At 64.0% G+C, this 27,952-nt stretch overlaps 4 protein-coding genes across 13 annotated transcripts; 2 read left to right on the top strand and 2 right to left on the bottom strand.

Annotated features, from left to right (window-relative positions):
- The first annotated feature begins 1,168 nt into the window (after positions 1–1,168).
- Positions 1,169–19,879, top strand: DPH1 (diphthamide biosynthesis 1). Its single transcript, XM_038158173.1, has 12 exons — positions 1,169–1,260; positions 1,980–2,126; positions 4,350–4,413; positions 11,758–11,879; positions 13,596–13,750; positions 14,370–14,491; positions 15,691–15,759; positions 16,468–16,624; positions 17,499–17,599; positions 17,831–17,909; positions 18,215–18,346; positions 18,677–19,879. Exons 1-12 carry the CDS (start codon positions 1,212–1,214, stop codon positions 18,749–18,751), a joined length of 1,272 nt encoding a protein of 423 aa, XP_038014101.1. The 5' UTR covers positions 1,169–1,211; the 3' UTR covers positions 18,752–19,879.
- On the top strand, positions 18,443–20,055 carry OVCA2 (OVCA2 serine hydrolase domain containing). Its single transcript, XM_038158175.1, has one exon. It carries the CDS (start codon positions 18,812–18,814, stop codon positions 19,826–19,828), a length of 1,017 nt encoding a protein of 338 aa, XP_038014103.1. The 5' UTR covers positions 18,443–18,811; the 3' UTR covers positions 19,829–20,055.
- Positions 20,056–20,423: 368 nt separating this feature from the next.
- On the bottom strand, positions 20,424–25,281 carry LOC119709880 (collagen alpha-1(I) chain-like). Its single transcript, XM_038158174.1, has one exon. The coding sequence runs from the start codon at positions 25,230–25,232 to the stop codon at positions 24,183–24,185; it is 1,050 nt and encodes a 349-aa protein (XP_038014102.1). The 5' UTR covers positions 25,233–25,281; the 3' UTR covers positions 20,424–24,182.
- LOC119709882 (lysine-rich arabinogalactan protein 19-like) lies at positions 20,424–27,952 on the bottom strand. Of its 10 annotated transcripts, none has more exons than XR_005259435.1 (4): positions 27,378–27,952; positions 26,276–26,463; positions 25,300–25,350; positions 20,424–23,477 (listed from the first exon to the last, which is right to left on the bottom strand). XR_005259435.1 is itself a non-coding variant. In XM_038158178.1 (3 exons), exons 1-3 carry the CDS (start codon positions 26,443–26,445, stop codon positions 20,559–20,561), a joined length of 252 nt encoding a protein of 83 aa, XP_038014106.1. In that variant the 5' UTR covers positions 26,446–27,952; the 3' UTR covers positions 20,424–20,558. The 10 variants fall into 10 exon arrangements, 3 of the variants coding, with proteins under 3 accessions (XP_038014106.1, XP_038014104.1, XP_038014105.1); XR_005259438.1 differs by having other exon boundaries at positions 27,736–27,952; XR_005259433.1 differs by having other exon boundaries at positions 26,276–27,952.

Below are 27,952 nucleotides of genomic sequence, written 5' to 3'. Positions count from 1 at the left end.
TCTGCGGTCCCCCCGGGACCGACTGTCACCCCCGGCGCGTCGTTGTCCCCTCTGCCGTCGTCGTGCACACGGTGCCCCGTTATCGCGCCGAGGCTCCGCCGCGCCGCCCCGCGCCTGCCGCGATCACGGCTGTCCCCGCTGTCCCAGCATCGTCCCTGCCGCTCCCCGGGGACCGTCCCCTCGGCCCTTTATCGTCCCCTCTGCCCCCTGTGTCGCCGTGTCCTGCCGAGATGTCGCCGTCCGATGCGGGTCTCTGCCGTCCGCGCTGTCCCCGCCGCCCCGGCACGGTCCCAGCCGCTCCCTACGGTGCCCTCCGCCCCTTCTCGTCCCCTCCGCCCCACCGGGGTCACCGGGGGCTCTGCTGTCCCCTCAGCCTCCCGGTGGCTGCTGTCCCCTTTGTCTCCCGATCCCTGCTGTCCCCCGCTCTCTCCGCCGCGGTTCCGTCACCCCGGTGCCCCCGAGCTGTCCCCGCTGTCCCCAGAGCGTCCCTCCTGCCTCCTCCCCCGTGCACCACAGGGGGTCCCGTTATCCCTCCGGCAACGGAGATGTCCCCACCGCCCCGCCGGGATCGCCGCTTTCCTCGGGGGATCCCCGCTGCCTCCTCGGTCTTCTGTCGTCCCCTGGAGGTCCCCGCTGTCCCTCCTGCCTCTCGAGGGTCCCTCTTGCCTCCTTCCCTCTGTCCCACCGCGGCTCCCGTTAACCCCTCGGGAACGCTGCTGTCCCCGCTGCCCCAAGGGGGTCCCGTTGCTCCACGGGGAGCTCCGCTGTCCTCACTGCACCGTCGGGATCCCCGTTGTCTCCAGGGGGTCCCCATTACCCTCGGGTCCCTCTTGCCCCATGCTTCGCAGGGGCGTGAGGGGGACACACACACAGATCCGTCACCGTGACAAGGTCCCCGGTGCCCCCGCCCCGTCCCTGCGTTAACGTTAGGACCGTTCACCCCGAAACCGCCAGCACCGCGAGGGATGCGGCGGGACCACGTCCGCGACGCGAAGGGCGAGCAGCCCCGCCATCGCAGCGCTTGTCACACCCCACTGCACTCCCAGAGTCCCGCCGGGACCGTGGCGAGAGCGCTCGGTCCCCGCCGCACCGCCCGTCCCGTCGGGGCCCGCCCGGTGCGCTCCCGAGCTCGAGCTCTCGGCCGGCGACTGCTCCGGCCTTGCGCGGGGATCGCTTAGTGCTGCCTTCCCGCCCCCACGTGCGCCACAGCCATGGCGGCCCCCGTGCGGGCCGGGAGCGCGGCCCCGGTGCCCGCCACAGGTGCGCTGGGCCCGGCTCGGCGCGGGGCTCCCGCTGCCGCTACCGGCCGCCGATTTGCTTGCCTCGACGGGGGAGGCCGGCCCGGTGGCGGGAGGTGGCTCCTCCACCGTCCCGGCCACCCCCGCCGCCGGCCCGGCCCAGCTGGCCCTTTGTCGGTTGTCCCGTGGGCCGTGCGGGGAGGGTTTGGTGGCTCGTGAGTGCCGGCGTTGGGCTGGAAATAGTGAATAATCCCCCTGCTGTCACTCCCCCGCTGCACTCTGGCATCGCCGCGATGTAGGGGGGCGGCTGCTGTCGGGGGGCGGCTTCAGGATGAGGCTCCCGGGGATGGCTCACCGGGCGCTGGGTGCCTCTTTCCCGCTGGGATAACGGGATCTCCGTGTTGGGGAACGGGTGTGCATTAGGGTGTCACCGGGGCGCTGGCCCTGAGGGGCTGTGCGTGCTGTCCCCTCGCTGTGGGGACAGCCAGCTGCGCTCATAGGGTTTCACGTAGTTACTGCGGTGATTTCTGGGCTCCAAAAGCCGCCTTGTTCCCCAAAAAGCGCCGGCAATCTGCCCCCAGCGTGCAGGGCAGGACCGCAGCCCTTCTCCCCGCCTGTCCCTAGGGGTGTGAGCACAGCGACCCGGGGGCTGGCATGAGGGCAGCGCGGCTGCGGGTGGCCCGTGCCTGCGGGCTGCGCTGCCCCTGACGGCTCCTCGGGGTCCCCCGGTTTGTCCCGCAGCCCGAGCCCGGCAGGTGGCCCAGCAGATCCCCGAGGACATCCTCGGGAACGCGGAGCTGCGGGAGGCAGCGGAGGCCCTGCCCCCCAACTACAACTTCGAGATCCCCAAGACCATCTGGCGCATCCGGCAGGCTCGGGCCAGGAAGGGTGAGCTCTGCCCCGGGGGATGAGGGGTTTTGGGGCTGGTTTGTGCCGCTGAGCCCCCCTGTGGGGCAGGTGAGGCTGGGGCTGAGCTGCCGCTGCGCCCCCGGTGTGTTTAGGCTCTGTGTTGGCGAGCTCTGCTCCTCTCGAGGGGGGTTAATAGATCTGTATCTCGGGATTATAATCACATTGGACAGGACAGGTTGAGCTGCGTGGACCTGTCAGCCTGGAGATGTGTCTGGGATGCTGGCCAGGTCCCTGCTGTGCTCCTGTTGCCTCTCTCCTCTCGCTGCACTTCTCTGACACGCTGCTGGGGCTGGCAAGGGGGAGCCCCACTACACCGGGCACCGGGTGGGGCTGGCAGGGAGCTGGGCTCTGCTGCTCCCTGGTCTGAACCTTCCTCAGAGGGTTGTGCACCCCCAGAGGAGTGGGGAATGATTGTGGAGGCTTCAGGAGTGGTGCCAGGGCTTTCCCTGCTCAGCCTGTGCATCCCAACGTGTGCTCAGCTACGGGGAGCAGGGCTCAGAGCCTCCCCCTCGTCCCCGGGTGTCACCAGCGTCCCCACCCTGACTTCAGCTGCAGGCAGGAGCTGCTCTGTGTGGCAGAGCCGGATTTGGAATGCTTTGTATCCACCTGGGAACGTCTCTGCCTGCTGCCACCGAGCTGGCAGGGCTGGCGGGCGTCACGGGGACGTTCTGGAAGCTGAGCTGCTCGGGGCTGCGGTGCTCTAGGGCCGGAGGGAGTGGGGCTGCCCGGCCCATCCCGGCTGTGGGTGGGAGTCAGGGCTGGGCGTGTCCCACCAGGACGCGGCGAGGCCGCCCAGCCCTGCTGCTCTGCCTTTCCTCGCTGTGTTTTGCTGCTTGGCACCTCCTAATTAAATGTAAATATGCGGCTGGGATTTAGGCTTCCGAGCTGGGAGCCGAGCCCATCAGCCAGCCAGCCGTGCTGGGATTTAAAAATCCGCGTGTGCAGAGACCAGCCAGGGGCTCGTTGCTGGGGGAACGCAGCCTCCCACAGGGCTGCAGCCGGCCCTGCCTGTGCCCTGCCTGCTGGGGGGTTTGGGGGGGCTGGGGAGCACCCCCTTTCCTCATTGTGCCGTGACAGAGGAGAGAAACCCAGCTGCCTCCTGCCAGTTTGCTCTTTGCAGCCCCAAATGGGCCAGAATAGTCTCAGATGGGCTCAGTGGGGGATGCTGCGATATGGAACCTCATCCCTGCCAGGTCAGGCAGGGGCTGGCAGAGCATGTGCAGCTTTCCTTGGGCCCTGCACGTTGGAACAGAGTGGGATCAGTCGAATTTGAGCCAGGCCTGTACACGGCTCCACGCTGGCCAGTGGGTTGGGCCTGGAAGCGTGGGGATTTTGTTGGAGGGGGATCTGGAGAGAGTGTTTGCATAGATAGCATGGAAGCTGGGATATCTTAGTGGGACTGGGAGGTGAAACAACAACAGGATTAATGGGGCCTCCTCCGTTTACATCCTCCATCATGGTCGCTGCTCCTCCCCACCACCCTGTGGGGGGCTCCTGGCTGGACCCCAGGCAGTTGCTGGCCTTTGGAGGAAGAGGGATTGTTCTGATTGTTCTGCGAGGAGGGAGCAAATGAGGAAACATAAATTTGTTGTTGAATAAATTCCTGCAAGGCACAATGCTGCGGCTGTTGCTGGCCACCCTCCTGCAATGGAGAGAGGAGCTGCGAGGGAGGTGTGGAGAAGGGCAGTGAGGATGATCAAAGGTTTGGAGCAGCTTCTGTATAAGGAGAGATTAAATAGGTTTAGATCCTTTAGCTGGAAAAGAGGTGAACGAAAGGGGATATGATAGGGATGTAGAATTGTGAATGATGTGGAGAGGCTGAACAGGGGATGATTATTCACTCTTTCTTGTACCAGGAGAACCAGGGGCACACGTTTACATTATTAGGAGCAGGTTTAAAATAAACAGAAGAAAGTACCTTTTGCTGTGCAGCACATAATTAAAACCTGGAAGTCATTACTGTGGGAAGTGGGAGAGACCAGCAGTGTCAGCGGGTTCAGAGAGGGATGAGGTGTGTGCACAGGGAGAGTGGATGCAGCCCAAGGCAGGGCAGTCTGCACCCCAGCTGCCAGAGCCACCCGGATTTTTGGCCAACACCTGGCTGGTTTGGGGAGGGTGGTTTGTGGCTGCACCTTGAGCTGCTCCCCACTTCAGGATGTCCCTTCCAGCCCCTCCTAACCCCGTGGCTGTTTCTCTTCCCAGTGGCCCTGCAGATGCCAGAAGGGCTCCTCATGTTCGCCTGCACCATCGCCGACATCATTGAGCGGTAAGAGCACGGCTTTTCCCTGCGGGGCTCTGGGGCTGGCCAGGGCATGGGGGCTCTTGCTGGGGATGCCTTGGCCACTGGGCAGGAACAGTCCCAGGGCTATGGATGAGGAGGTGCTGTTCCTGAGGCCACAGCCTGGCTGGGCACAGCTGGGCAGCCCTGCGGCGGGTCACGGGGACCTGCTGCCAGCCCTGGGGACAGCGACCCGCACGGTGCCAGCCCAGCCCTCGCTGCTCAGCTTCTCCTCCCCTCTCTCTCTGCTGTGCCGGGAGCTGCTGACAGGCTCAGCGTGCCGGGGCCCCGCAGGGGTGCTGGAGCCGGGAGCAGCCGTGTTAACAACCGGCTGACGCCAGCCCGGTGCCACGGCAGCCAGGGGAGGGCCGGCAGCGGGGCCACCGCTGCGGCATGGACCCAGCCTCCTCCCCCGGCCCAGTCCTGCCTCTGCAGCCACGCTGCCCTGCACGGAGATGTGCAGGGGCAGCCCTGCTGCGGCTGGGGAGGCTTGAGGCCACGGTGATGGCACGGAAAGGGTCACTCCTGCTGGGTGACCCCTTCGCCACGGCTCCTCTCTTGATTTTTCCGTGCCGCTTGAGAGGCGAGGCTGAGGCACCAGAGAAGAGCTGGGCTGTGCAGTGACAGTGGATGCAGGCACCTTGCAGAAATTGGCCGTGATCTCTTTCCTGCTGAGCGTGTCTGCCTTCCTCCCCACCCACCGCAGCCCCCTCCGCAGCCCCTCTCTGTTTTAGCACAATGAATTAGTGCTAATAGCACTTCGTGCCTCGTCTGCCATCGGGGTCGTGGCACTCATTAGCAGCTGCCTTGCCGAGGCCGGCAGCCTCGCCTCCCCGCCGCTGCCGGGCTGGGTGGGAAGGCAGCCGTGCCCGGGGGCTTTGTCCCCGCTCTGCCATCGTCCCCCACTCGGTGGGAAGGTGGGCGCGGGCAGGGGACGGGCGCGGGGGGCAGGGGATGGGTGCGAGTGTGGGCAGCTCCGCGTGGGTTTGTCCCTTTAAGTGGAGCTGCCTCCTCTCCGGCTTTGGCACCCAGCCGCTTTCATGTCTCCGACTTCAAAGGCAGCGGATTAAGGGGCTCTTTTATCTGAATGAAACCTTAAGCCCCACTTCCCGGCGGATGGTGGATTCCAGGGTGCTGAATGCCAGGGTGCCGCTGGATTCTAGGGTGCTGGCATCCCTGCTGGGCTGGTGAGGGGTGCTGGTGGGAGATGGGTGCTGCGTGGGTGGAGGTGCCCAGGCAGGGGAGGGGATGTGGGGGCACTGATGGGATGGTGTTTGGATGTGGGATGGCTTCAAGGCTGAGCAGGAGGGCTGTATCCTTCCCTCACTGCCACCATGGAGTACTCAGAGACACCCCACTGCCACTCCCTTACTGGGAGCACTGGGTGCCATCTGTGACCCTGGTTTGGGATGTGGCTGTGGGCACGGGTGAGCCCAGCCCTGTGTCCGCTCTCTTGGGGACACACTGGGGACCCATTTACACTGCTGGAGGTGAGGTGTGAATCGGCAGGTGGCCTCGTTAGTTCCTGCCTCTTCCTGCTATTAATATTCATCGCCAGCATTAATGTGGAATGGAAGCTCGGCCACCCGCTCCTGCTGGCCCTCCTCACCCAGTGCTGGGGCCGGATGAGCCTCCAACGTGACAGGAATCGCTGCAGCTCTGTGCTCTGGCTGCTGTCACCAGGCTGGGGACAGGGGCTTGGGGTACCATCAGCCCTGGGCTGGTGTCCCCTTCCTCCTGGTGACAGAGAGGATGTGAGGGCTGAGCGTGACAGGAATACCTGTGTGCCCACTGGGGGCATTGCTCAGCGAGCAGCCCCATTCCGCAGCCCATCCCCGCAGCCTCCTGCCCCGTCCTCGCTGGTGGGAGTTTGGGGATTGAGTTCCCCCTCCCCTGCTGCTGGCTGCAGAGCCGTGCCCGGGGCTGGTGCCCCTGGGGTGACAGTGCCCACCCCTGTGTGTTTCGGTTGAACTGGAGCCGTGTCAGCTGCCACTCAGACAGAATATTTATCCCTTCTGCTGGAGCTGCCTTCTGATAGAATATTTGTGCCGTGGCCTGGTGGTGCTGGGGGGAGCCGAGAGCGGGGATGTGGCTCACTCCCCCGCATCACAGGCGGCTCGAGGGGGACGCGGTGCTCGCTGCGCGTCTGTCTGTCCCCATGCAGTGGGATGGTAGTGTCACCACGTCCCTCCCTGCCGTGTGGGATGAGCAGGCCCCCGGGGGAGCTCCAGGTGGAGCCTGTCTGAGCTCCCCAGCCTTGCACCGGCGCTGGCCGAGCCCCGAGGGGCTGCGGGGATGAAGATGTAGCCAAAGCATCGCAGCCGCCGCCGGAAAGGCCGGTGGGGTTCTCAGCCTGGAGCCTTTGAAATCGAGAGCACCCTCGGAGCGCTGACCGGTGTGAGGCCAGTTAATTACCGTTAATAGGTTTGTCATTGTCAAAGCTGTGCCGGGGCGAGCGGCCGGGCTGCGGAGGGGGGCGTCGGGGCCGGGGTCTGCGCGCTGCCGGCGCCACATCACGACACTCCCGCGGCACCTTCCAAATTGGCTGCATTTGTCACGGCTGATGTAATTCGGCAGAGAGGAACTCGTGCTGGGGGGCGGCAGCGTGGAGAGCCGCGTGGGGGGAGCTCGGACCACAGCTCGGGGAGGGGCAGCCCCCCCCAAGCCCGCCCGCTGTCATGCCGGGGAGGTGGCAGTCGTGTCCCCCTGCGCCACCGGCTCGCAGCTGGGGGCTGTGCAGCCAGGAGCGGACCCCTGCTCCCCTCCCTGCCGGGGCTGGAGCAGAAGGATCAGCTGGGCTCTCAGCTGGGCTTTTGATTCCGTGTTAATAAAGTCGGCTGTCAGGCTTTGCAGCTGCTAATCCCTCTGTCTTCCTGTGCCACGCCGGGGTGAGAGGCTCCTGCTAATCAGCTGAAGCTTGGTGGTGGGGATGGGCAATGGCAGTGGGGGCCAGGGGTGTCCTGATGCCTGCAGAGGTTGCCCTGCCACAAACCCCCAGCTCCCAGTGGCTTTTAAACACCTTTTTAAACACCTCCCAACTCCCAGTGGCTTTTGAAGATCCGTGCGAGGCGGTGCTGAAGGTGCACAGACCATCCTAGTCTCATCCTGGTGACTCAGGAGCAGACAGGGACTTTTTGGAGTGACAGCAGGTCCTGGTTGAGCAATAAAGAGTTAAACATCTGTGTGCAGAGCCCAACAGCTGTTGGCAGAGCTTGAAATGCCCCACTATGGCCAGGACAAAAGAGGCCCTGATGGATAGCGTGCAGTGCCCGGTGCCGGTGCCGTGGCTGGTGTGCCCAGCAGGTTCCCAGTGCCAGCAGGCACCAGGTCCCTTGGCCAGGCAGGTCTGCCGTGTGGGACTGAATGCTGTGATGAAGCTGGCAGCATCACCAGGAGGTCCCGAAAGGCCGCCCCGGGACACTGACAGAGATCAGGATCTGGCCTCAGCTGCACAGTGCCGTGGCTCTGCTGGCCAGAGCTGCCTTCCCTCGTCCTTTTCAGCACAACCTGGAGGCTCTGGCAGCGGGTGCACGCTGTGCAGGGGAATTTAATCACTGTCATTAACCACACAACAGCATCATTAGGAGGAATGAAGTTCTCACTTCATTGGAGATGTTCAAAACCTTCTACCTGGGTGGTGGCTGCGCCAGGGGGATTGGGCTGGGGGGAATGTGTGGGGTCTATAGGACTGTCACCTCCCAGGGCTGGGATGTGCCAGCACAGCTGTGGTGCCCCATGCCACCTCCTTGTATCCCACCAAGCTCTGTGACCTTACTGTTGTGAAGAGGGGACAGGCACCACCCAGACACAGGATGGTCATGGCGCCTTTACAACCAACATGCTCTGACCCTTTCTTTGCCTTATTTTGGGTTTTTTTTTTTTTGCTGCTACAGGACCAGCAAAGCTGGGGTGCCCTGGGACATGCCCCTTGTGAGGTAGTGTTTGCCCTGCCACCTGTAGTGAGGACAAAGTGGGAAGTCCCCTCAGGGGAGGGGACCCAGCTGGAGATGGCTCCTCCTGGGGGGCTGTGGGGACACCCACCTCTCCTCTCCCCATCATGCCCCACTTGCAGAAGCTCCGTGGGGCTCCATCGTTGCCCAGATGCAGCCGGGCTCTTCCAGCACCAATTGCAATAAAATTGCAAACTCATTATTTTAATTATGCGCAGCCTTCCTGTGCTAATGAAGTTGGGAGTCTGGTAATGGGGCTTGGTGATGGGCTTCTCTGCTAATTAAGTGCACTCTTCTCAGCCAGGGCTGGGCTCAGCCCCCACAGCCCAGGACAGCAGCAGCCACGGGTGTCCTGGGACACGCTGGGCTTGGGCACAGGGCAGGCACTGGGGATGGAGTTTGTGGGGTGATTATGAAGTGGTTGTGGGGTATTTGAAAGGCCACGTGGAGGTGAGGCAGGTGGCTGTGGGGCGTGGGGCAGTCTGCACCGTGTCCCTGTCCCCAGCAAAACATGTAGGCACCCTGGCATCCCAGTGCTGGCTCTGTCCTCCCATAGCACAGGGGTGCCAGGACTGGCCCCTCTCAGCCCAGTCCCCTCAATCCCCTCCCACCGAGGGCTGGTGGACACACAGGGGCTGAGGGCTCATCCCTGCTGGGGAGAGCAGCTGTGCCTCATGGCTCGAGGACCAGCAGTGTATCATTCACACACTGCCAAGGGACCTCCCGCTCCTGCCAGCAGCAAATGCTCTCATTCATTTTTCGAGGGGCTGGGATAAATCAGGGCTGCTCCAGCCAAGTGCCTGTGCTCAGGTGACAGGGGCTGGCTACCCCGTGCTTGGAGATATGCACTCCCCATGTGTGCGTGTCTCTGACCCAGCGTTTTCAGCCCCAAAACTTGTCCCTGGATTGCTGCTGCCTCCACGCTGCACTGGGGAGCGGGGCTGGGAGGGCCTGGGGGTCCCAGCTGGGATCGGGCCGGGACCTGGCCTGCCCTGGGGCACATCCTGCCAGTGCTGAGCATGGCTCTTTATAAATGGGATTTTGGGAGCCATCTGTTTAAAGGAGCAGATAATGAATTAGGGGGAGATGAGAAAAATGCTAAGGCCAGGCGGTTTTTCAGAATGAGCCGGGGTTTGCGGGACGTAAAAGATGAATAACCTCCCCACGTGTTCAATATTCATGAGCTCCCAGCTGTAATGAGCGTCTCAGCGCTGGGTGGGGACATCCCTGTCACCACTGCCAGCACGCTGCTGGGACCCATCCGTGGCTGTGACAACTTCCAGGGCCACAAAACACTGACAGAGATGCTGCCGTGGCTTCTCCTTGCCCACGTCCTGGTCCGGGCTGGTTGGCGAGCAGCTCCCCAGCCCGCGTTGGAGGCAGGTGGCTGCTAATTGACATTTCCTTCCTCTGTAGTTTGATGAAAGACTCTGGCGACACTGAACTGATTAAAACATCAAGGGGAGGCCCTGGCGCCTGCCTTTGATTTGTCTCTGGAGATGATTACGGCTGCGCTCGATTGTCCAGCCCAGCCGGAGCGGGTGATCCCGGTGTGTGCCATCCTGGAGCCCCTCCTGCAGCACCGCCAGGCTCCTGGCCTTGCCAGCACCGTTGGGTTCCCTCCTCACCAGGCACCATCCCGTGGCCTCTTTGCTCACCTGTGACTGCACTCCCTGCAGCCAGAGGAGGAATCTTGCCCATGGCCAGTGCAGGGCTCAGCCTCATCTCTCCCTGCCCAGCTGCAGCCCCACACACCAGGCAGGGCCACGGGCACCTCTGCCCTCCTCCTTCCACTGTTGCTATTTCACTTTCTTGCTGTTCACCCCCAGGGACTTTCTCTGGGGTTTGGGCCAATTTGCATACATTTTAATCTATAAAAAATTAAGCGGCGCTGGCTGCCGCTCTGAGTCAGACCTCCCCATCCTGAATCTTAAGGAGCTGAATAATTTTCCACTTTTGCTGAGATGTGTGGAGTCTGATTCATGTTCATCTCATCACCTCTCATTAGAGGAGGGGGCTGGGGGCTCGGAAGGGTGGGAAGAGCCTTCTCGAACCTTCTCTGGCAGTCCCCAGCCCCAGGGTGTGACCACGTTGGCAGTGGAGGAGCCATCCTCCCATCCAGGCCACGCTGGCCGTGAGGAATCGCGGGATTTGGGCGCTGCCCATCTTCTGACGCTCCCCAAGCCTTGTGGAGCGGGAGCTGCCCAGACTTGACTCAGAGGTGAGGATGGCTGTGCCCCCTCCTCGGGGATGCTCCGGCATTGCTGCTCCCCTGTCCCCCTCCCCGGGCGCTGACGGATGGGCCGGAGCTGTTAATATTCAGCACGCTCCGCCATTTCTCCACCTTCTGCCATCTGCCCAGCTCTGCCCACCATTTCTATTCTTGCCGCCGACGTAACGCTCCCTGCCTGGCGCTCGGGGGGAGCGCGGGACCCTGGCCCCCAGCCAGCCATGGGTGCTGCAGGGGGTGACGCTGTGCCAGGGCCTCCTCCTTCCCTGGTCCCCGGTGCCAGCAGCAGGGGGGACTCCGCTGGCACCGAGCTACAGCAGGCCTCAATTAAATAAGGAATTAGCATCTGGTTTAAGCAGCCCCTCCAGGCACGGGGCTTTGTCATCGCGATACCTGCTCTCATCCTGCTGCGGCGGCTCCCTGGGAAGGGAGCCAAGCTAATAATCCCCCAAAATGGTGCAATAAATACCCACAAAGGTGGTGCCTCTGATTCATGCCAGAGCCCTGGCTTTGCTGCTAGATGCTGGTGTGTGCCCCTTCACCCACAGGCTGGCAGGTGCCAGGTGGGTTTGGACTGGAGCACCCGGGGTAAGGGACAGCACCAGTGGTGGTTTGGTACTTTCCCTCGCCAAGAGCCACCTAAGCTCCAGCTCTTCTGGAGGTCACGCAGCTTGGCCAAACTGGCATCCAGGGCTGACACAGCCAGGTGCAGATCAGATTCACCAGCTCACACAGTGCCCAGGCATGGGGTGATGGTGCCTTGGCTGGCACCACAAGAGATGCCAGGACAGCTATTCTGCCCATCCAGGTGGCTCCAGTCCCCAGGACTGCCTGGTGGAAGCGGTGGCGCCACGCTGTGCCGGGTCTCCCTCTGCTGCTCTCCCCGCTGGAGCATTAGGAATCTGGCAGCGTATTGTTTGATGAGTGGATAATCCGCTGAATTGCAAACAGCTTTACCCAATTGAAGAGGCGGATTACCGCTCTCCAGCTTAATCATGTTGACATCTCGGAGAGTAGCCAGTGCTTGTCCTCTTCGGCGCGTGGCTCGGCGGCAGCGCGGGGTCCCCCCATAGTGACATGCCACGGGGCTGGGGGGCAGAACCTGGGCTGTGGTGACACGGCCGTGACCCTCAGTGCCGTGCCTTCCCACAGATTCACGGATGCAGAGGCAGTGGTGATGGGTGACGTGACCTACGGCGCCTGCTGCGTGGATGACTACACGGCCCGGGCCCTGGGCGCCGACTTCCTGGTGCACTATGGACACAGTTGCTTAAGTAGGTGACACAGGGTCCGGGGGTGCTGCTGGGGTGGCCGTGTGTGGCACTGTGAAGGCTGTGCTGCTGCCACCGTGCCACGCTGAGCAACTCCACTCCGCTCTGGACGCCAGCTCGGAGACTTAGCACCAAAGGCTAATCCCTTCCCAGAGGGCTTTCTGTTCTCCAGCTTCAGCTGCTGGCTTTGCATGGGGCCAGGCTGGCTGGGCGGCTGCTCACGGGCAGGATTTTGGGCGCAGCAGGGCGTGCTCATCCTGCTCAGCTGCTGCAGCAGTGCACGGATCCAGCCGTGTCCCCGAGAGCAGAGCAGCAGGGCCATGGCTTGGCAGGACCCCGCTGGCCCGGGGGATGAGGCTGCTCCTGCTCCCCACCTGGCCTCTGTGGAGTGATGACAAAGGGAATGATGGCAGAGGAGAGAAAGGGCCTGGGGGTCCCGCTTGCCCCGGGGCCAGGAAAAACAGCTTTGTGGGTACAGTGCAGGCTGGGCGGGGAAAGGAGGAGGAGGAGGCTGTGTGCTCCCCAGGCGGACAGTACTCTGGATCCAGTTGCCATGGAAACTGCGCTGCTGTCCCAGATGCTGCTAACTTTGAAGTCCACCCAGGATGGAATCAGCCCAAAAATAACAATAAGACGCTCTGGGTTTTAAGGTGGATCTGCAGAATTGCCATAGTGAGTAGGAGGTGTGTGCATCCCTGCTGCTGCCACGCTCCCAGCACCTGGCAGCCCTCCTGAACGTTTATGGGGCCCTATAAAAGGGTTTGAAGAATTGCATCAGGCTCTGTATGAAATACTGACTCCCCAGTTGAGAACTCTGTCCTGAAAACCACGCCGGTGTGAGCGTTCCTGGTGATAAATATGTGTGCTAGGTGCTTTGTTATGTCAGGAGGGTTATGGGCACCACTGGAACAGGGAGTATAAAACTCCTGGTTTGTAGCCTGCTGCTCATGAATGAACAGCAGAAAGGGGAGGAAGGAGCTGTATCCATCAGGCTGCTCCAGGGAATGGGAGTCACATCAGCTGGAGCTGCTCCCTGCAGGGACAGGCAGGCACTGCCAGGCTGACTGTCACCAGAGGAGCTGCCATCTGCTGCCCGTGGCCTTGTCCTCCTTGCCTGCTCTGGGTTGGGTGGGTCACAGGGCCGAGTTGGGTGGGTCACAGGGCACCCTGGGTTACCCACGGGCTGCTGTGAGGATGCTGGGCTCCTTTTGAGCTGGCCACGGTGGTCCTGTCACCAGGGTGGCCAATGTGAGGCACACGATGCTTCCTGCTCCCTCCCAGCCCCACGTGCCCCGCAGGAGGGAGTAATTTGCACTTAATTGTGATCAGGCAAAGAGCACCAAAATGGGAAGTGAACGTGGAGCTGTGGATCGATGTGGACTCTGTGTACTTTAATTATTCACTTAATCGTGGTGACAAAGGCTTCTTAGCACCAGGGGTAATTAGATTTGTGTTCATTGATTCCCCAGGCTGCCATTATCTGGAGAGAAACGAGCGGGTGCTCTCTGTGGCTCCCATCTGCACCCCCTGCCCTGGGTGCCAGCACAGGCAGAGGGGTGGCACAGCCCACCTTGCCTGTGCCAGGGCAGTTTGGGGCACAGGGAGCCCCACCAACACGCTTTATCCCCCAGATGCAGGCAGCAACAGCCTGGGTATCACTGGAGCCCCGGGTGTACCGTACCCCACACTCAGACCCTGTCTCTTCCTTCCTGTCACCAGTTCCCATCGACTCCACCCAGGGGCTGAAGATGCTCTATGTGTTCGTGGACATAAAGATCGATGCATCCCATTTTCTTGAGACCATTCGCTTCAACTTTGCAGCAGGCACCTCCCTGGCCCTGGTCAGCACCATCCAGTTTGTCTCCACGGTGCAGGTGAGACGGAAACCCCCAGCTTTTGTCTCCCCCTGAGTTTTCCTCTGGCTCAGCCCTTCCCTGTCCCAGCCCGGTGGCGGGAGCGGCTGCCCCGGGGTGCTGGTGGAGCCGGCTCCCCTCTGACGAGTCGCTGCAATAATGTGGTGCTGCCATAACGTTGATCAAGTACTTTATAATAACTCTGATCAATGTTTCATGGCAGCACCCCTCCCCAGCTCCCCCGGGAGCTGCTCTGGAAATGTCAGGGCAGGCGGTGGAGCACTTGGCATTTTGATGCAGTGCCGGCAGCGGCCGGGGAAGCTCCGGCGGCTCTGTCTGTCTGCCCCTGAACGGCCGGCTGGGCAGGAGGGGAGGAGATGAATGAGCCTCTTGAGCCATGTCTATCAAAACACGGGGCTATCCGAGCGTTAAGCTTTTCCCCTTGTCTTTTAATTGATACGTTGGTTGAGCCTCGCTGAGCATCCCCGGCTGCGCGGGGCTGTTCTGGTGGCACCCCGAGCGGGCTGGTTCCCTTCCGCTGGGTCACGACGGCTGGGACTGCCAGGGCTGGGGTGTCCCCAAGGGTCCTCAGCCACCCTTTGTGCCACGGCCTGTCCCTGCTGACCCTCATCTCCCACAGGCAGTGTCACAGGAGCTGCGCTCCCAGTACAAGGTGTGTGTGCCCCAGTGTAAGCCGCTGTCCCCGGGAGAGATCCTGGGCTGTACGTCACCCCGGCTCGCTCAGGACACCGATGCCATCGTGTAAGTACCTGAGCTCCTCCAGCACCCTTCTGCCTGGCCCAAACTTGCCATCCTTCCTGCACCCCTTGCCTGGTTTTGTGCAGTTTTAGGGGGTGGTTAGGGCTATCCACAGGCTGGGATGGGCCCCCTTCAGCTCCTCATGCTGCTTTAAGTGGCGTGTGCTTGTAGCACGGAGGAAATAATTGAGTCGTATATCAGAATAGATAATAGATGGAAGGGCGGGTGGATAATTGGAAAAGACAAATGGCCGGGGCCCAACATCACAGCAACATTAATTTTATTTAAGGACAGCAAATTAGAGGGAGCACTTCGCTTCCTATCACCTAATTATTTTAGGTAATGGAAATGCTTAATGTACTGTGAATACAGTGTGCTGCAGAATAAATAAATACAAAGACCCCACCCTTGGGGGGAGCCGGGGAGCCCAGGTGTGGGTTTGGGCCCTGCTGAGCTGCTCCTTGCCCACGCTGCTGGGAGCCAACAGCACCAGTGCCTTTCCAAGCTCGGCCATGCAGGGAGCTGGGCTCCAGATTGCTGGACACAGGGGCAGTGAGAGCTCTGGATTCATCCTGAGCCACTTTCTGTCTCTCCAAGGACATCAGGAGTGGGCAGGGGCAGCCAGGCTGGCGCTGCATGGGTGAGAGTGGGTCCTTGCAGCTGGTACAGGAGCGGCAGTGCGGTACCAACCCGCGCAGGTGCACTCGGCCTTACCTGCATCCTCCCTGCATTATTATTTTCTTCTTTGCACCGTCTCTGGGGCTAACTTTTGCAGACAAATTAGCTTTGATCTCCCAAAATGTCATTCTCCAATTAAGGGCAAAATCTAGTCAAGTTTTACGTCTGAATTCATTTTCCAGGCCCTCACTCCATTAGGGCAGCTGAATGAAAGGCTTTGAAATGTAATTGCTGACTGGAAATCCGATTAGAAATGGAAGCAGCAACGTCTAGAACCAGCCATTGAGATGGAGCAGCTCCCAGCCACCCCGTGCTGGTGTGAGCACCCCTCCTTGCTCCGAGCATGGCTGCTTCTCCAGCCCTGCCATGCCGGGGCGCCCTGGCTGTGCCTGCTGCCCCTGGGTCCCAGCGCAGGAGTTTGGATTCCTGGCATCTCCACTGTGCTGCAGTTTAGAAAACCTGTGGACACGTGGATGGGGTGCTGCTGTTTCCCAGTGCCACAGCTCTCCCTCCCCTCTCGGCAGGTATTTGGGCGACGGGCGCTTCCACCTGGAGTCCATCATGATCGCCAACCCGGGGATACCTGCATACAGGTACAGGCACCCACTCCAATCCCATGGTGGGGACCACCCCATCTGTCCCCATGTGCCCCCCAGGGCTGGGCAGGCAGCTGCCAGCAGCAGGCATGGGCAGGTGGGAGGCCACGAGGTGGGTGAGGAGGTGCTTGGGGGAGATGAACACCAGCCATTTACTCCAGCTGAATATAAACATTTTGACAAGTACCTGAAAAGCTCGTGGAGGTGCAGCCATTAAAGCCCGGCTGCTGCAGGCAGAGGCCATAAAGCGCGATGATGAGGCCGCTGAAAGCAGATGAAATATCAGGAGTGAAAGGCTGGGCCCATTTGGAGGAATCTGAATTTCCTAGTAGGTCGTTTGTTACGAACGGGAGGCGCACGTCAGGTTTATGGCGCTGGTGAAGCTGCCGAAACCCGAGTGGGATTTGATTAAAATTCTCCTCGTCAAACAAAGCAACAAATCAAAGAATTCTTTATAATTGATGAGCCAGGATGGGGGGGAGCCGAGTGTGAAGCCGAGCACGGAGCCGAGGCTGTGCTGGGCGTTGGGGTGCTGTGGTGGGACACTTGTCCCTATCCCTGTCCTTGTCCCCTAACGAGCCGGCTGGGTCTTACACCAGCCAGGAGGACAGATGCCGTGGGAGGCAATTAGTGCTAATGAGAGACGGGCATCGCTGGGAGGAGGGCAGGTGATGGAGCCCGTGTGAGCCTGGCTGTGCTTCGCAGGTACGACCCCTACAGCAAAGTGTTCTCGCAGGAGCACTACAGCCACGAGCGCATGCACCGCGCCCGGCAGGACGCCATCCGCACTGCCAGCACTGCCCGCTGCTGGGGCCTCATCCTGGGCACGCTGGGACGCCAGGGCTCCCCCAGCATCCTCCAGGTACCAGCCCCCTCCCCGATGTCCCCACCGGGCACCAGGCGCTGCTGTTGGGTGTGAGGAAGGACTGCTGAGGGTGGATGTGGCACCGCTGGCAACCCATCAGTGGCCACTGGCCCCGGTCTGCGTGGGCAATTAGCAGCAGATGAGGGAGGCTGGACAAGGGCTCATTAAACCCGTTCCTGGGGAGAGCTGGCCAGTCTTGGAGAACCCCCCCTCGCCCAGACAGCTCGGCAATTAATTGGCTGGGTTTGTTTTAATTGGATGAACTTCCGATCAGGTTCAGCATCCCTGCTCAGCTTCCGTGCTGGCGCTTTCTGCACCCCGCCTGGGAGAGGGGAGCAGGACAGCAGGGTTCTGCCCTCTGAGCACGGTGGCCCTGCTCACACCCAGAATTGCTGGGGTAGCCACAGGTGAGATTTGAGGCAGTGCAGGGAGCAGTGAGCAGAGCAGGGCAGCAAGGTCCCAGCAGCTGCTCTTCCACAGCGGGCAGGGCACGGGCACGGCCAGGGCTGGCTGGGCAGGGGGTGATTAGTGCCGGCTCTGGAGGACAAGGACATCTCTGGCCCCTCTCCTCCTCCTGCAAGCTCTGGCTGCAGCCAGCCCATGACAGGCGGGTGTCCCAGGGCAGGCAGCTGCTAACGAGAACAGATTGTTGTCATTGAGCGGTAATTACTTCATTAGGCTGAGGCACGTGCTGGGGAGAGCTGGGCACAAGCCGGAGCCACGGCCACAGTCTGGCCTATGACTGCCAAGGGGACACGTGGGGCAGAGCTGGGACCCACAGAGGGTGTGATGGTCAGGAAGGGGCTGTGAGCAGGGCCTGGGGGGCTTGCTGGAGGACCCTAACCCTGCCAGGTGCTTTTTCCCCCCGCAGCACCTGGAGTCACGTCTCCGTGCCCTGGGCCGGCCCTACGTGCGGGTGCTGCTGTCTGAGATCTTCCCCAGCAAGTTAAAGCTCTTCCCAGAGGTGGATGTGTGAGTGCTGCTGACCCCCTCCAGCCCCAGGGTGCCCCGTCCCTGTGCAATTCCCACTTGAAGCTGTCCCTGACACTTCTGTCCTGCTGTCACTGTGCAGGGAAGAGGCAGGGCTGTCCTTACCAGGGTGGTGCTGGCACAGTTAAGGACCTTCTGGGGTTCTGCTGAGAGGCTTCACTGTGGCTTGTTCTTCCCAGAATGCTCTTCCCCACTGTGATGTTTCCCTTCCAGGTGGGTGCAGGTAGCCTGTCCCCGGCTCTCCATCGACTGGGGAGAGGCTTTCAGCAAGCCACTGCTGACACCCTATGAGGTGAGCACCCCTCTCTGTTTTGGGGGGACAGTCCTGGCTTGGGGTGATGCACCAGAGCAGGCTTGGGGATGTCGCTGCACCCAGACAGTGTCCCCTCCTCTCTCCATCTGTGCTCTGTGCACAGTCCGGGCACGCTGCTGGGATATCCAGTCTTTTGTGGAACCGGTGGGATTCCCAGTGCCTCCAGCTTTGCCCCGGCAGTGCCCTCCTCGGCACACCGAGCTGGATGCTGGGACCTCTCCCAGCAGCACCAGCTCCCCGTGTGTGGGCACCGCTCGGGGACTCATCCCCGCTCCTCTCCGCAGGCTGCGGTGGCTCTCCAGGACATCGAGTGGCAGCAGCCTTATCCCATGGACTTCTACGCCAGCCAGTCCCTGGGGCCGTGGACGGTGAACCACGGTGGCACACAGCCCCCGCGCCGCGGGCGGCCGGCACAGGTGGGCAGCGGGGGAACACCGGGTCCCCGCTGGGTCCCTCGGGCCGGTGAGAGCCCCGGGACGGGCTGAGCAGCCGGTGCCGCTCGGTGCCCGGTGCCGCGTACCGAAAGCGCCACCCCGTGGTGTCGTTGCCACCGAACAGCAACGGGGACAATGCCAGCCCGGCCCGGGGGAGGGACACGCGGCTCCCCCAGCCCTGTCGGGGTGAGGGCCTGCCGAGCCCCCGGGAAAGGGGGGGTTCCCCCCGGGGGTGCTGCGGGCTGGGCACGGACTGGCTCATCGCAGCTCCGGCTGGGGCTGGGATATCCCTGACCCTCCCTCTCCCTGCAGGGGAAGCCACCCGCGCTCCCCGCCCCGCCCGAGGGTGGGGAGCACCCAAACACCGGGGACCTCGCAGCCTCGTGAGTGTCGCCCGCCGCTGCCGCGCTCTGGGACGTGGCGTGGGCAGAGGCGGGGGCACCGCTGATGCGAGCACCACCGGGACCCCTCTGCTGGGATGGATGGGGCACACCCCGTCACTCGACAGCACCCCTGCCCGCAAGGACCGACCCCGGCTGTCCGCGGGGAGCTGCCCCTCGCGGGCCGGGCCGTGCCGCCGCCCTGCCCGCGGTCGCACCGGGGGTCGCGTCCCGCCCGCCCCGCCGGGGCTGCCCCGTCCTCACCCCCCCGAGACCTCCCGCCGCCAGGCGGCGCGCGTCACCCCCGCGAAGGCGCTCCGCTCGCTCTCCTCTGTCCGGCCAATCAGCGCGCGGCGTTCCGGCGGGAAGGCGGAAGTGGCGCTGCCGCGGCGCGGCCATGGCGGAGGCGCGGCCGCTGCGGCTGCTGGCGCTGCACGGGTACCGGCAGAGCGCCCGCCGCCTCCGCCAGCGCACCGGCGCGCTCCGCAAGGCCCTGCGCGGCCGCGCCGAGCTGGTGGCCATCGACGCGCCGCACCGCTTGCCCGCCGGCGCCGAGGACGACCCCGACGCGGATGACCCCCCCCGCGGCTGGTGGTTCTCCGGGCCCGGCACGTTCGAGGCGGGCGAAGCGGCCGCGGCTCCGGCGGGGCTGGAGGAGTCTCTGTCGGCCGTGGCGGCGGCGCTGGCGGAGCACGGGCCCTTCGACGGGCTGCTGGGCTTCAGCCAGGGCGCGGCGCTGGCCGCCATGGTGTGCGCCCTGCGGGCCCGCGGCGACCCGCGCTTCCCGGTGGCCTTCGCCGTGCTGGTGGCCGCGTTCGCCAGCCGCGCCCCGGCACACGGACACTTCTACCGGGAGCCCATCGCCCTGCCCACGCTGCACGTCGTGGGCGACACGGACGCCGTGATCGCAGCGCCCCTGAGCAGGGAGCTGGCGCAGTGCTTCGTGGAGCCCGTGGTGCTCACGCACCCCGGCGGGCACTTCATCCCCGCGGCGGCGGAGCAGAAGAAAGCCTACCTGGAATTCCTGGAACGCTTCTGCCCCCGGCAGGGCCAGGCCGAGCGCCCAGCGGCTGGGGAGGTTTGAGAACGGGCGCTGTAATAAAAAAAGGGCTCTGGTGAGCCGCGTGCAGCCATCCATCCCGTGAAACATCACTGTGTCCGTGCCTCCAGAGGGACCAGAGAACAGCTCACTGCACATTCTGCTCTTCAGTGTTCACCCAGGCCAGGCTAAATGGTTCTTTATCTCCCTTTTTTTCAGCTTTGTTGTATACATCAGTATAAAATATATATGTATATATACGTGTGTGTATATATATGTATATAAAGTTATATATTATGATGTAACATGAGTGTGGGGGTGTGACAGTGAGGGGATTGAAGGCAGGAGGGTGACGCTGCTCTGTGGGCAAGGTGCTTTCAGAGACTCAAACACCTGCCCAAAAGGAGAGTTCCTCTGCTCAGCCACAGGAAGTGGCTGCAGAGCTCAGAGCTCTTGCAGTTTGACACCCAAAAACCTCATGGTTTTTAAAACCTGTTAAGCCAAGCTTCCAGCTGGTCTGGGCCTGGAAAACCCTCTCATCCTTGGCCCTTCCTGTTTCAGGAATGAAATGCCTGCTGGCTCGGTGTGCGTGTGTTGAGTCTTCCTTGCACAAAGTGCCTCCATGAACAAGACAAGCTTGTCGCTGTTTGTGGCTCTCTTATCCAGAAGCTCAGGAAAATCTTTATTGCTGTAACAGTTGCAGGAGTCCTGCTTAGCTTCTGCCCCGCTCAGCACTGGGCACCAGTCTCAGGAGAGGAGAGCTAGCAGAGCTTCTCTAACCACAGCTTTCCTTGGGGGGTGTAGAGCTGGTAAAAGAGGGAAATTGAGTGAAAAAAGTGAATTTTCCCCCTGCTTGAGCAGCAGGGCAGCGCAGTGTCAGCACTGCAGGGCTGCAGGACGCTGTGCTGCTGAAACCCTTCCTGTGCTCGCTGAGCTGGGAGCGGGCCTGGCAGTGCTGAGGGTTAAAGCAGCTCAGCCCCAGAGCAGCACGGGAGCAGGGAGCAGCTCAGCCCCACGGCAGCAGTGAGCAGCTCTCAGCCCCATCGCGTTTTGCCCCGGTTTGCAGCACGGTGGTGATGCTGGCAGGGCGATGTGGCTGTTTCCCCGCAGCCCAAACCCGCTCTGCTTTTGCCCTGGGGGCCTCGGGCAGTGCTGGCCGTCCGTGCCGCTCCACGTGGGCTGTGTCACATCTGATGTGAAAGCGTGGGGTGTCTGCACCCCTCGGTGACACCTCAGGCTGTTTTTGGGGTTGCACGCCCGGCTGCAGCTGTGGCCGAGCACAGCGACCAGCTGTGACAGCGCCCCGGAGCCTTTGTCCCCGCTCTCTCCCCGCCGCCGGGCAGGGACGCTCGCAGTCCCGGGAGGTGTTCGGTTGTCGCCGAGCTCCCGGTGCTTTCCCGGCGCGGGGGAGGCACCGCAGCTGTGGCCGCCCGCCCGCACTGCGGCCCCGCGGCCCCGGGCACAGGGAGGCACCGGCAGCTCCTGGCAAGAGGGAAGGAACGGGAAGAAGCTCAGGGTGCGGTGAGTGAGCAGCACGGTCCCAGCTCTGCAGGCTGGTGGGGTGGGGAGGGATGGGTGACCCGAACTGGGGTGCTGCAGTTCCTGCCCCTTTCCCGGGGTCTGCATCAAGGTGGCTCCTGCCGGGTGTCTGCTGTAGCGGTTTAAATAAATTTAATAAAAGCAGATAAACGCGACCTTTGTCCTCAGGAGGTGCCTGTGTGGGCAGCGCAGGGAGGTCCCGGTGTGGTGGGAGGAGGGAAGCGGCTCGGAGGGGTTTGCCGTGGGAATCCTGCCCTCTCCCTCCTTTCCTGGCCGGATGCCCTCGGGCTGGCCCCTGCCTCTCCAGGTCTGCTCTTGGGATGCAGCCACAGAACTTGGCTGCCCGCAGAGGTGAGCCGGGAGACAAGACTGGCTGATGTCCTCCCACCCCTCACTCAGCTTCATGCTGGGAGCTCCTTTTCCATCACCTGGCGTGGCCCAGGGGAGTTGGTTTTCCCCCAAAACAGCGTGGCCCAGTTGCTGTTGCTGAACAGGGGGTGATGGAGTGAGCCCGGGATCTGGGTGGCAGCTGTGCCACTTGCAAGTGACAAGAGGGCCCTGGGGACAATCACCAGTGTTAGCAGCAGCAGCTGGAGCCTGGGTGTTTCAGCAGAGGGATGTCACCCTGTCCCCAGATGTGCCTTTCCATACCCCAGTGCAGCCATTGGAGCCACCTGTGTGACCTCAAGGACAGGAAGGACCCTGGCCGTGGCCCTGCTTGTGAGGAGCCTGCTGTGGGCACGGAGTCCAGGGCTCGGCCAGGCAGAGCTTTGCTGCCCCTTCCCTGGCTGAGCAGAGCCCCCAGCCCTGCCCCAGTGTCCCAGGGAGGGCAGGAGGAGCCTGGCATGAGCAGAGGTGCCACCAGTGCTGCCAGTGCTGCTGCTTCCCTGCAAACTCCCGGCTGTTTTCCCACCTCTCCCCAGATCCCCGCACGCCTTTCCCCTGTGCCACTGCCACCTCGAGGCCACTGCCACTGCCCACCCTGCCAGCCACCCACGTGGGGCACACCAGGCACAGGTAGAGGCTCCTGTGGGCAGCGCTGGAAAAAGCGACGTCCCGCCGAGCCTGGCATCAGGTGCGGCTCGTGCCAGGGTTTGAGCCTTACTCATCTCACGCTCTTCCTCCTCTGTCCCGGCTGGCAGGCCCTGCCAGAGGCGTGGGGAGGGGGCGCTCCGGGAGGGTGGTGTGTTTCCCAGATGGTTTTACAGCGAGGCTTTTCCCAAACCTGCCAAGGTCCTGCCTGCGAAGTGGCAGTGGCACGGGCAGGGGACGGCTGGGACCATGCCTGGGCCCCGCTGCTGGAGCAGGACCGAGCCATAGGGAACAGCCCCCCCTTGCCTGCTTCACTCGCAGAAGCTTCCAGTTGTGGCTGAGTCACTCCTGCTGTAGCTCCTTCTCTCTCCTTGTTTTGGATGGAAGTTTTCCATGGAAACCCACGCTGGGCCGGGCTGCAGGCTGGGATAAACACGGCTGAATCACAAAAGGCCGTTTTGCCAAGAGCTGTCAGATGGCAGCAACAGCGTGTGGGGCCAGTGGGCACCTGCCCGGCCTTTGGGGGGGCAACAGCAGCACCTCTTCCTGCAGCCCCTACCAGCTTTGCTGGCTCAGCCCCCCCGGGCCCACCCTAAATTCCTACGGTGCCAGGATGCCGCTCGGCAAAGCCAGGAGAGGTTTTGTCTAGAAGTTTTCTGGGGCCACGTGCTTTCCTGGGGATGCGCAGGGAAATCCCATCCAGGAGAGTCCCTTGGGACCTTCGCTGAGGCAGTGTCCACCCCTGTCCTCAGCCGCCGGGCTCTGCAGGGTCATGGCTTGGAGGTGCCAGGCAGACCCTTCCCACCCTCCTGGCTGTGCACAGGGCCACGCTCTGAAGCCGCTGGGTGCGTTCCGAGGTCAGGCACTGTTTGTGCCGTGCCTGTGCCCTGCTGAGCACCAATCCACCGTGGAGGAGGCCGTGGCAGGGGCTGTGATCCTCCTTGGCACCACATTCCTTCCCGGCACCGCTGCGGTCTCTGCGCTGAGGAGGAGCACGGGAGCTGGACAGCCTCTGTCCCCTGGCGCTGGCGGCTGGCCCCGGGCCCAGCGGCTTGGAAGCGGCGTTGGAAGACAAGTCCTGTGTCAGGAATCCAGGATATTTTTAAGGACTCTGGAAGAAAAACTGATTCCAGGGTGTCAGCGGGAGAGACTTGGCCTTCAAAACAACAGTGCAGCTGGAACGTTCCCGGCCTGGAGCGTGGGGTCCAAGGGGCCACAGCGCTGCCCACGGGACATGTCCCCTCATCCAGGGGTACCCTGGCAGGGACACTGATGTCACCATGGCCTGGACCTCACTGCGATGCTGTTGATGGGGTGTAAACAAGGAGGTGTTTCCCAGGGGATGGAGGGTGGGTTTTGTGGCAGTGGCAACTTTGCAGCATGGATGTGCTGGATGTAGCTGTGGTTTTACCTGAGTGCTGGTGGGACTGCCCAGAAATCCCTGTCCTGGAGGTGTGAGGGTGCCATTGTCCCGTCACCAATGGCAGCGATGGGAAAAGCAGGGGTCAAAGGGAACAAGCAAGAGACACGGCAGGGCACAGCGGGGACCTGCTACCTCCGATCCTCCCATGTCCCACTGTGGCCCTGCTGGCCCCTGGGGACCTGGTGATGGCCATGCCTGTCTGGGTGAGGGCAGAGCTGCCAGGTGCATGACCCCATGGGTGGGTGAGGGATCCTAATGGGGCTGCCTTGGAGAGGGAGAGTGTGGGCAGGGGACCCTGCATGACCCCTACTCAGTCTAGATGGGACACCCACAGGAGCCCTGCGCTGCAGCATCCCAGGACTGAAGGTTCAGGGACTCTTCTTGTCCCTCTTGCCACTGCCACCCTCACCCACTTGGGCCTGACCCTACATCCCCGGTGTCCCCATGGGATGAGGTGCATCCCTCCCGTCGGGGTCTGTGTGATCTCCAGCCCTTCCAGCCCCCTCTCGCCGTCTCCAGGGCCGTGAGTCCCCAGTGCCCCCCACGAGGAGCCCTGCCCGGCCAGCACCGGTCGCCGCCGGCTGCTGAAGGCCCGGTGCCCGGTGCCGGGGCAGGCCGGGCCGCTCTGACTTCGCCGCTCAGGAATCTCCTGGCCGCGCCGGGCGGGTTGTGCAACCTGCGACCGCCCCCGGCCGCCCCCGCCCCGGCCCCGCCGGCCGCGTTCAGTCCCCGCCGCGCCGGCCCCGCCGCCAGCCCCGCTCCGGAACGGCCCGCGGTCCCCCCGCGCCCCGGCGGCGAGGCGGGGGGACACGGGACGGGGACACGGGACGGGGACACGGCACCCCGACTGCCGAGCGCGCAGATGCGGCGGGACGAGCCCGGCGGGGACGGTCCCCGAGGGGCTCCGGGTCCCCGCCGGGAGGGCAGGTGAGGGGCTGCGGGGCGGGATGGGGCATCCGAGGAGGGGGTCCCCATCGTTCCCGCTGCCCCAGAAGGAACCGCTCGGCGCCCGCCCCCCCGAACAGTAAGAGTTGATGTGCGGTGAGCTGCATCCTGCATGTGAGCTCCTACTGCCCCGGGAGGCGGGCCGCCCCCGACGGGACCCCCGCCGCCCCGCCTCCGCCGCCTCGGGGACCCCCGGGGGTGGGCGACGGGGGGGGAGCCGGTGCTGCCCGCGGTGCGAGTCCGCCTGTCCCGGCGACCATGGCTGTAGACTGTTACCCCCCCAGCGGCACAGTAACAATCTAAAGCCACGGTCGCCCGGGCGGCGTCGGAGTGGGGGGGGGGGGCCGGGAGGGCGGCTTGGGAGGGGGCAGCCGGTGCCTTGGCGACGGCGAGGAGGCGGCCCCGCCACCGCAGCGAGCGCGCCCGACCCCCACCGGCGGCGCGGGGGGGGGACTCCCGGTGCTTGGGAAGGGGGGGGAGTGTCGGTAGCATCGGCAGCATCGGTAGCATCCGCCCACCCCCCTCCCCGCCCCCTGCCCTCCCACGCGTGTCCGCTCCGCCGGGAGTCCCCCCCTACCTGGGCTGCAGCGGGAAGGCGGGGGGGCGTCCGCCGTGGGGGGGTCGGTGTCTGCGGGGGGGGAAAAAGAGAGCGGGGTCAGGCGGGCACCGGGACACCCCCCCATCCCCGCCCCTTCCCGCCTTCCCTCCCGCCCCCGTCGGGGCGCGCTCCCCGACGGCTCAGCACCACGGACAGCGCCCGCCCCCCCGGCGCTGCGGCGGGGCCGGGGCCGGTGCGGGCCGGGGCCGGGGCCGGTGCCGGCGGTGGGTCATGCTTCAGTAGCCATGACTGTAGACTGTTACTGTCCTGTCCCTACGCAGCAGTAAGCAGTCTAGAGCCAAGGTGCCGACGCTCTGACTCGGGCTCTCCTCGACGGGGTCTCCGCGCTCTTTAGACGCAGCGGGGTGAAGGCGATCGACCCCCCCCTCCCCGGGCTGCGGAGCCGGCAGCACCCGGGCTGGGGACACGGGGCTGCGGGGGAACCCGAGGGAGGCGGCGGTGGAGAGCGCCTGGCACGGCGACACCGCGGGATGGGGATGGGGGGGTCCCGTCGGGGGTGGCCGCGGGGAGGCTCGGACAGGGGGGACAGCGGGCGCCGGTGTCACCGCGGAGCGGGACACACGCGCACGGCCGCGCACACGGCCGCGCTTCCGCACCTCTCCCCGCACCGCCCCCCCAACCCCTGCAAGGTGCGGGCGGCCGGTCCCCGCCGTGCGCCCCCCCGGGGCGGCCCCGGCTCAGCGCCCGCCCCCGCGCACCGCCCCCGCCGGCGCCGCCGCCCGGCCCCGCCGCCCCCGCCGCCCGGCCCGCACGTGGGGCTGCGCCAGGCGGCACCGCGCCGCCCCCGCCCGCCGCAGAGCTCCCCCCCGGCCCCGGCCCCCCGTGCCCTCCGCTCCGCCTCACCCCCGCCCCGCCGCCGGCAGGTGCAGCGCCCGGTGCCGCGGGGGCTCCGCTGCCCCCTCCCGCCCCCGCACCGGGCTCCGTCCCCGCTTACCTGGGGGCCAACCCAGCCGGTTCCTTACCTCCTGCGGGCCCCGCGGCTGCCGGGCCGGGCAGGGGCCCCGCGGCTCCCGGCGGGGCCGGCGCCGGTGTCGGTGCTGCGCTGTCCGCAGCGCGCGGGGCTTTTATAGGATCGGGCTCGTAGTAACGGGGATCTCGGCTCATTCATAGAAAAGCATCAACCTACACAATGACGTGAGCGCTACGTCAGCGAGGAAATTTAGGGAACGGGAAGACGCTACTATTTATATCGGCGCGGGGGGAGGACAGCGGCCCGGAGCCGGGCAGGGGGTCCGGGCTGCAACGGGACCCCGGCCCTCCCCCCGGCCCCTCCGGAGCCCCCCCATTCCCTGGCTGCTCCAGGAGAGCAGTGGAGCAGCACCCGGCACCCCACATCCCCTCGGCACCTGCTGCCAGAGCCAGGGGCCGTGCACCCACTGGGACACAGCGTGAGTGTCCTGTCCCCCTGGGAGTGCAGCGTGGGGCACCCACTGCCCCAAACACAAGGGGTCCGTCGAGGCACCCACGGGAGCCCAGGGTGCCCATCGCCACCCTGCCAGGCCAGAACGTGGCCCCTTCCTGGCTCGTGGCATCACCACGGGGCTGCTGATTCAGGGCTGTCTGAGCCCCCCGTCACGGCAAGGGGTGGCACAGGGGTCCCCAGACCCGAGCACCAGCCTGGGGGTGCCCCCTGCCCACCTGCATCCCCCACCCACAACAATGTCCTGAGCAGCACCTCTCTCATAACCCCCTGTCCTTGCAGTGTCACGAGCACCCACGGGTGCCACCCCAACGCGCTGCAGGACAATGGGACAGCACAAGCAGTGGTGGGGGGCCAGTTTGGAATGCATGAGGTGAGCAACCCACTGCAGCACCGTGCTGCCCTGACCCCTCCAGCCTCACAATGCAGCCTGGCCCTCACTCCCACCAGGGCTGGGTCCCCCAAAAACTGTCAGTGCTACAGAAGAAGGTTGTGGCTTCATGGGTGAGTTAATTTTGGCCCCTTGCTCCTTCCTAAGTGGCAGCACTCCCCCCCCTAGATGGGCCTAGAGTCATATCCAGGGGGATTTGTGAGCATCCTTTCCCCCTTTATGCACCTGTGCGTCCGTCCATCCATCCATCCATGCATCCCCCCCACTCCTGCTGGAGCCGTCTGACCTCACTCTGCTCTGGCGAAGCATCACACCGGTAACCACAGCAACAGCGGCGTTGTCATTGACAGCAGCATCCGCGCCCGCCAGCATCCGCCGCTGCGCAAGGCCGCGCTGCTGCAAGGCCACACGCTGCCACGGGGGCCTCCAGCCACCACCCCCCCGCTCCCTTACCCCTCGCACCCCCAAATTCCTGCAGAGCGCCTCAGAGAATTAACCCCTCCCAACCCCACCGGCACCTCCCCACTCTCCACCGACCAAGGCGCTGCCACCCCCCTAGAACTCCCCAAAACGCCTTACCCACCCCCTGCTCGATGGGGGTGTCCCCCTCCTGTCCCCCATTTTTTTTTTTCCCCCACGCAGCACCGGCGCTCGCCCCGTCGGGGCTCTCCGGTTCGGGAAGGGGAGGTGGGGAATCGCTGCCGCAGCGCTCCCCGCCGCAACCGTGACTCAGCCCGGGATTAGTCAGCAACTGGGGCCGGCCCACCCGCAACCGGCTGCGCAGCTCCGCCGTTCCTCCG

The sequence above is a fragment of the Motacilla alba genome, chromosome 19 (genome assembly GCF_015832195.1).
Source record: "Motacilla alba alba isolate MOTALB_02 chromosome 19, Motacilla_alba_V1.0_pri, whole genome shotgun sequence".
Classification (NCBI taxonomy): Eukaryota; Metazoa; Chordata; class Aves; order Passeriformes; family Motacillidae; genus Motacilla; species Motacilla alba.
This window is presented reverse-complemented; position numbering and strand designations above follow the sequence as displayed.

What these genes read in the sequence shown, in the direction of transcription:
- LOC119709880 (XM_038158174.1), bottom strand. Translation starts at nt 25,232, where the DNA reads ATGCTACCGATGCTGCCGATGCTACCGACACTCCCCCCCCTTCCCAAG.
- DPH1 (XM_038158173.1), top strand. Translation starts at nt 1,212, where the DNA reads ATGGCGGCCCCCGTGCGGGCCGGGAGCGCGGCCCCGGTGCCCGCCACA. An exon ending in GCAGGCTCGGGCCAGGAAGG is followed by an intron (nt 2,127 to 4,349) that starts GTGAGCTCTGCC and finishes TTCTCTTCCCAG; the next exon opens with TGGCCCTGCAGATGCCAGAA. An exon ending in CTCTTCCCAGAGGTGGATGT is followed by an intron (nt 17,600 to 17,830) that starts GTGAGTGCTGCT and finishes TTTCCCTTCCAG; the next exon opens with GTGGGTGCAGGTAGCCTGTC.
- OVCA2 (XM_038158175.1), top strand. Translation starts at nt 18,812, where the DNA reads ATGCGAGCACCACCGGGACCCCTCTGCTGGGATGGATGGGGCACACCC.
- LOC119709882 (XM_038158176.1), bottom strand. Translation starts at nt 26,445, where the DNA reads ATGAGCCGAGATCCCCGTTACTACGAGCCCGATCCTATAAAAGCCCCG. An exon ending in AGCCGCGGGGCCCGCAGGAG is followed by an intron (nt 25,351 to 26,303) that starts GTAAGGAACCGG and finishes CCCCCCCCGCAG; the next exon opens with ACACCGACCCCCCCACGGCG. An exon ending in GCCTTCCCGCTGCAGCCCAG is followed by an intron (nt 23,466 to 25,299) that starts GTAGGGGGGGAC and finishes TTTTTCTTCCAG; the next exon opens with AGTCCTTAAAAATATCCTGG.